At 41.4% G+C, this 7,363-nt stretch overlaps 1 protein-coding gene across 1 annotated transcript in view; it reads right to left on the minus strand.

The window, feature by feature from the left end:
• The window catches only part of AIDA (axin interactor, dorsalization associated), a 48,659-nt gene extending 41,322 nt beyond the window's left edge, over positions 1-7,337 (minus strand). Inside the window, exon 1 of the mRNA XM_010852827.1 lies at positions 7,052-7,337. Coding sequence (XP_010851129.1) covers positions 7,052-7,161 — 110 coding nt within the window. The 5' untranslated portion in view covers positions 7,162-7,337. The remainder of the gene's footprint in view (positions 1-7,051) is intronic.
• Positions 7,338-7,363: the final 26 nt, after the last annotated feature.

A 7,363-nucleotide genomic window follows, 5' to 3' on the forward strand; every position in this document is an offset into this window, starting at 1 on the left:
GCTTACAGCTAAACAATAAAAAGACAAATAACTAAATTTAAAAATGAGTAAAGGATTTGACTGACAGACATTTTCTCCAAAGAAGATATAAAAGTGGCCAATAAGCACATGAATATCATTAGTCATTGCTGCTGCTACTGAAGTCGCTCAGTCATGTCTGACTCTGAGCGACCCCATGGACTGCAGCCCACCAGGCTCCTCCGTGCATGGGATTTTCCAGGCAAGAGTACTGGAGTGGGCTGCCATTGCCTTCTCTCATTAGTCATTAGAGAAATATAAATCAAAACCACAATGAGATACCACTACACACCCACCAGGATGGGTATAACTTTTAAAAGAGGGGAGAAAACTTACAATGCATGTTGGCAAGGATGTGGAAACTAGAATCCTTACACTGAAGTAAGGAAAGTAAAATGGTACAGTCATTGTGGAAAACAATTTGGCAGCTCCTCAAAAAGTTAAAGAGTTACCATATAACCCACCAGTTTCAAAATCCTATGTAAATTTCCAAGAGGACAGAAAACATGTTCACACACACACACAGTACATAAATGTTCACAGCAGCAGCATTTTGTATGATAGCCAAAAAGTGCAAATACCCCAGGTAAATAAAATGTGGTGCACACAAAGGAATATTATTTGACCATAAAGAATAAAATACTAATACATGCTACAACATGGATGAACCTTAAAAACATTAAACTAAATGAAAGAAGTCAGATGTAAATGATCATGTATTACCTGATTCCATTTGCATGAAATATCCAGAATGGGTAAATCCATAGAGATATAAAGCAGTTTAGTGGTTGTCAGGGGCTTCGGAAAGGAGAGAACTGGCAGTGACCCATTTCAGGTAAAGGGTTTTTTATGAGGGTGATGAAAATGCTCTGGAATTAGATAGTGGTGATGCTGGCATAACATTATGAATAGACTAAAATCTACCAAACTGTACAACCTCACAGTGATAAATCTCATGTTATATGATATTTATTTTAATTTTTTAAATTTGTGGGGTAGCAGGGGGTGGGGGAACCAAAGAACCAAAAGGACATTTTTGGTGAAACATTTTATAACTGGCTAAAGAATTTGAAACTACAATTCCCAAGCATACTATACTATCCCAAGTGGGGAACGGAGGCAGGGACACAAGAGGTGCATGTGCTGGATTTCCTACCAAGCCACAGCAAAAGAAATTCACCATGTTTCCAAAAAGTCTTAGATGGAAGTTCTATTCTATGTAATTGTATCTTTAAAGATCAGGCATCAAGTTCACTTGATGACTTCTATTCAGTCTATGAAAGGTCCACATTCTTTTAATCATAACCTAAGAGACTCCTACATGAAATCCTAACATTTACCAGGATAGTTCTACTATGTTACTTAAAATGTTTCCATCCATTTGTTTCTTTTCCTCCCAAACTGGAAATCCCAGAATATTTTTCCTAAAATGTCATTCCTGGACCCACTCTTTGCAGATTTTAAGCAGGAGTAAGTATAATTAGAAATAGACAAAGTCATACCTGTCCCTTACAGTACTTCATTTACTTTCTAATTCTTGCTAGTCTACCATCTACGTATAGTTCTCTTTAGGAATCACAGTCTACACTTAACAATGTCAACTGTACATCCCTGAATTCAGGGAAGCTATAGTGTGGCAGTTTCTTTATTTGACTAGCTCCATTTGCTTGGAGAATCCCATGGACAAAGGAGCCCGGTGGGCTGCACTCCACAGGGTCACCCAGAATCGGACACAACTGAAGCAACTTAGCACACACACACACCCACACAATACGCCAATAGTGACTGTTAACCTAAGCAGGTCACTGTCAGAAGAAAGACTACAGGAAATATTTGCAAATCATATATCCTATCTGATGATGGACTTACATCCAGAATATACCAAAAAACCCTTCTAACTCAATAGGGAAAAGACAACTCAACTGAAAGACAGGCAAAAAGTTTGAAGCCATTTTATAAACAAGATTTACAAGGAAAATAAGCATCAAAGAAAAGATGCTCAGGATCATTAGTTGTAACAGAAAGGCAAATTAAAACCAGTGAAATACACTATATACCCACTAGAATGGCTATAATCAGAGAGACACATGATAACAAATGCTGCCAAGGTGGACAAACAGGAACTCTCATATATTGGTGGTAGAAATGTAAAATGGTACACCCAGTTTGATCAACCATTTGGCAGCTGCCTTTTAAAAATCAGACATAAATTTACCATATGAGCCAGCAATATCACTCCGTGGCTATCTACCTAAGAAGAATGAAAATACATGTGCACACAAAGACTTGCATGTAAATGTTCACAGCAGTATTAAAAAACTAGAAAGAATTCAAATGTCCATCAATTAGTGAATGGATACACAAAATACGGTATCTCCATACAATGCAATGTTACTCATCAGTAACAAGGAACAAAAGACTGATACATGCAACAACATGGATGAAACTCAAACACAGGATGCTAAATGAAAGAAGCCACATACAGATCATATGATTCAATTTACATAAAATGTCCAGAAAAGATCATTTCATCTTTAGAGACAGAATGTAGATTAACAGTTGCCTGGGACTAGAGCGGGAATATGGAATGACTGCAAATGTGCAAAGAGATCTTTGTGGGGTGATGGAAATGCTGTAAAACTTGATTGTACTGATGGTTGTGCAACTTGGTAAATTTACTAAAAATTCATTGAATTGTAAAATGGTGAATTTCACTGTAGATAAATTAAACCTCAATAAAGTTATCTTTTTTTAACTTTTTTAAAAACCTAGGCAAGAAAGCCAAACCCATAAACGACTGCACCATTTTAAGACAAAATGAGACATAAATCTGTCCACTGAGGAAAAACCCACATGCTCTAGGAATGAAAGAGCAGGTAAAAGAGTTGACATTCTATTAGTAAAGGTGAGAAGCCTACCAACTGTCCTTCTCTAGAGAATAACCTCATACAAGGGTGCCTACAGTTAATACAGGACTATTCTCAAGGGGAATTTTTAAATATACTTAACGAACATAAACAAGTAACCCACAGAGTCCCACAGCAATCTATGACAGTTCTTCTCAAACTATCTAGACTGAAGGACGAGCTCCCCCCCGCCACTCTGTTCTAGTCTAATACTTTTATAAAATAAAATAAAAACTATCACAAAGATGTCAAACTTCAATAAAGTTCCTAAATCTTAAATCCCTATTTCTTTACTTATCTCACTGCATACCAATAACAGTTTGCAGACCAGCAAAGATCTGGGACCACACCTTGAGAGGTGCTGATATCAGACACAGTAAAGATGATTACTAAGTATTATCCAATCTTCAAACTCACCCATTCATTTAACAAATATTTACTGAGCATCCATGTGCTGGATCAATACCTTAAGACTGATTCTATGAAATAGGGAAAAGAGAGTCCATGCCACTCTACCTTAAGTTAGGGGGCAGGTACCCACCCCCAGGCTGCTAAAAGAGGTAACCTGATAGATAAGAGTTGTTTTTAATTGACCATGCATATTTGGGGGAGCAATTTTAGTTTTGACATAATTTGTTTAGATTTTCCAATAGTATCGTGGCATCAACTCCTTAAAGCTTCCACAGCATACTCCTGAATCAAACCATTCACTAGAATACAATAATTACATAACATCTAGATAAGAGAAGGAAATGGCAACCCACTCCAGTATTCTTGCCTGCAGAATTCCATGCACAGAGGAGCCTGGTGGAGTACAGTCCATGGGATCCGAAGAGTTGGTCACGACTGAGCGACACACACACACACACACACACACACGCACGCAGCAGCCTACTACTACTCTGGACACTAAGCATACAGTAGAGAACAAAACAGACAATTCCCCCTATTTTCTGTCCTCAAAGAGCTTACATCCAAGTGGAGAGGGAGACAACAAACCAAATGAATACAAAAAGTATATTGTATTTTAAATGGCGGTAAATACTAAGGAAAAAACCAAGATTAGGGGGTTGGATTTGGAAAAGTGAGGTAAGTGGGAGTGGGAGTGGATAGCAGACTTAACCGAGCAATTTTATTTAATTAATTTCTATTGGAGTATATTTGCTTTACAATGTTAAGTTGGTTTATGCTATACAGCAAAGCGAATCAGGTGTATGTTTACACATATCCTCTCTTTTTTGGATTTCCTTCCCACTTAGGTCACTGCAGGGCATTGAGTAGAATTCCCTGTGCTCTACAGTAGGTTCTCATTAGTTGTCTACTTTACACACAGTATTAACAGTTTATACATGTCGATCTGTCTCCCAATTCAGTCCACCCACTCTCCTTTTAACCCGGCAGTTTTAAATAGGGTGGCCAGAGAGGGTCTCACAGGGAAGTCAATATTTGGACTTAAAGACCTGAAGGAGGTGATCCAACAACCCAAATAGACAACAGGGAGTGTTCCAGGAAAAGGACAAATGGACTAAGGCAGAAGCAGGCTTCAGGAAACAGCAAGGAGAGTGGCAGAACTTTGTTTTAAAATCCTCCATTAGACTCAGTACTATGAGGGTGGAGATCAAATGTTATTCATGTCTATATGCTTAGCTCTCACTTGCTGAGTGATGGAACTGTTCAAGCTATGATATTCTTACCTCACAATAAGTACAAACATGCTTATTCCTTCCCTCAACAGCAACATCCCATGAACACACTCCTGTATGTTGTAGGGTTGTAAAAACACTGCTGGTTTCCCCATCAGACGGGCCAGTTCTCCCAGATGCCTCCTCCTTCTCTCAGTATCTAGTTAGTGGCTAAATCCTGTCCATTCTTTCTCACATCATTTAGTGGCTCTCAAATCTTCTCTTTTTCAGCAGCTTTTCTCACAGATAATTCAAATGAAAAAGACATTTGGCCTTCAAATTTGTGAGTATATTAATTTTAAATTCAATTTCATTGTATATGTAGCCTATATGTTTACAAAGTTTAAGCCAATCATGACATATTTCTATTCAAATTTGACACTGGTGGTTTTTATAATAATTTGAGAATTACTCTGAATCATGACGTTCAAGGTTAGTAACTGAGGTTCAACAATAGATTCGTCTGTGCCTATTACTCCCTTACTGAGATGTTTTTAGAAATTCCAGCTAAACAGCTTGCATATTCAATTTTCCTTTGTAACTTCAATTGGACATGGTATTCTTCACTTTCCATTGTAAGGTCTACTGCTGAGTGCCAACAGCTGTGAGGTCCCACCATCACAAGTAAAAGGCAGCTTTAGATTTCAGGCCCTGCAAGTTCAGTTAACATAGAATGAGGATGCCCAGTGCTCACTAACTGGCTACAGAATGGAAGGATACATTCTCTGGTAAAAAAAAGGAAGTCTTCTACTGTGTCCAATTCACTTATACAATGTATCAAAACATTTGTGTTTAACAAAATGTCTTAAACAGAGCAGACAGGATTTGAAATTAAAAAAAAAAAAATCCCAGACATCAGTGACTCCAGGTAATCCCATTAAACTGAGCTTCAGTTTCCCCACTTGTAAAATGAGAATAATAATATTCTTACTGAGCAGTTGCAAGAGTAAGTGAAATCAAGTGAAAGTGTGAAACAAAAGCCAGAAGTTATCATACATGGCAAAATGGCCCAAAGCATGATGGTTTTCAGGGCTTTTGAAAAATGGCAGGCAATTCAAAGTCAGTAAGGTGAAATAGAAAACATCTATGCAGGATTTCTATGGCGGTCCAGTGGCTAAAACTTCTGCCTTCCAATACAGGTGGTGAGGGTTCAATCCCTGATTGGGGAGCTGGCCCCCCCCCCCCCACAACATGCCTGGCAGCCAAGAAACCAAAACAAAAGCAATATTTTAACAAATAACGGTTCTCATTAAGAAAAAAACCTTTAAAAACATCTACGCATTTAAATTACCTTAATGGTCAGAAAAAAACAAGTAACCACTGTAGAAAAAGAATACAGGATTTAGATCTTTCAGGGACCAATCCTGTATTCTTTGCAAAAGACGTTTGAAAAGGAAAAAAAAAATGTTTTACGAACACATGGTTTCAAACAATAACTTACTTTAAACCAAGAAGTAATTAATGTCAACAGTTTGCAAACAATAGCATTTTAGCAGGCAGTTCAGTAAAATGTGCAAGAAACCAAGCAAGGTTTTATATATACGCAAACATAGCCTTATAATTTTAAAAACATCCCTGAAGTTTGGGGAGGAAACCAGAAAAGGAAAGAAAACTGGACTTGGGGAGATCAAAGAACCTGGTGCTCACTTGTACCCGGCGGCTATACATTATACACAGGAAAAGGAGGAGGGACCCGAAGAGGGAGTGGTGGCTCCTGTGCGTGGTCTATTAATTCACATTTTGCTCTCTTCTGTTCACATCCTGCGCGGACTCCACCCAGAGCAACCGAGCGAGGGGCGGGTGGGACTCACCCAGCCTAGCAAATAACAGTCCTAGAAACCGAAACGGATTCGAGGTGAATTGGGAAAACAAGGCTACTCAGAAAGAGGGGTGGAGAAGGGGCGCGAGAGGGGACCTTTCTTTCGTCTGATGAGACCTCCGGTCTCGATGCTTGCCGGGGGCACCCCCTCCCCTCAATCGCCACCCGTTCCCTCCTGTCCTACACAGGGGAGGAGGAAGGCACTGTACACAGAGCAAGGCCACTCATCCCTGGAACGTGGGCGGAGAACACAGAAGTATTCCTAAGAGATTCTAAAAGAGAAACTGAGGGGCGGCAACGTGAGAGAGGCGGAGGAGAGGGGAAAAGGAAACTGCGGAGCGGGGGACCCGGGAGACGGTGGCAAGGAACTCAGTAGTAGCCTGAATGGGCTGGCGCCCCGGGAAAGAAGGGCTACCTGTTGCACTGAACTGGCCTGGCGGAGGGCGAAAAACCCCAGGGAGCGGACCGTTGTCTCCGGGGCCAGTGAGGTCTCAGCCCCAGTGCCTGCGGGGCCCCACCCTGAGAAGCCTTGGCTACAGATACAGTGATGAGAGACACCGACAGAAAGAAGGGGGGAGGCGGCCGACTGGAACCCGTCTGGCCCGCTCCCGCAGTTAGTCACTCACATCTGATACTCGTCTATCGCCTCCACCAGCTGGCCCCAAGAGTCGAAGTCGGCGCCTCTCCTAAAACTGGCGCCCCAGCGCTGCAGCAGACTTCGGGTCACCTCCGACATGGCCGGTCCCCACCCGTCCCCTCCCGCCCCTACCCCCAGGAAAGGCTGGGCCCTAGGGCGCCATCCTCCCCGGGCCTGGCCCCGACATTAACAGGGCCAGGAGGAACCGCTACGGCCACCGCCGCCACCCGCCAAGGAGCCGCCCAAGCCCATTTGCCGCCACAGCCAAACTTTGCGGCTCTGAAGCGGCCGCCCCGCCGAA

Source organism: Bison bison, unplaced genomic scaffold (assembly GCF_000754665.1).
Source record: "Bison bison bison isolate TAMUID 2011002044 unplaced genomic scaffold, Bison_UMD1.0 scf7180017864317, whole genome shotgun sequence".
NCBI classification, from domain to species: Eukaryota; Metazoa; Chordata; class Mammalia; order Artiodactyla; family Bovidae; genus Bison; species Bison bison.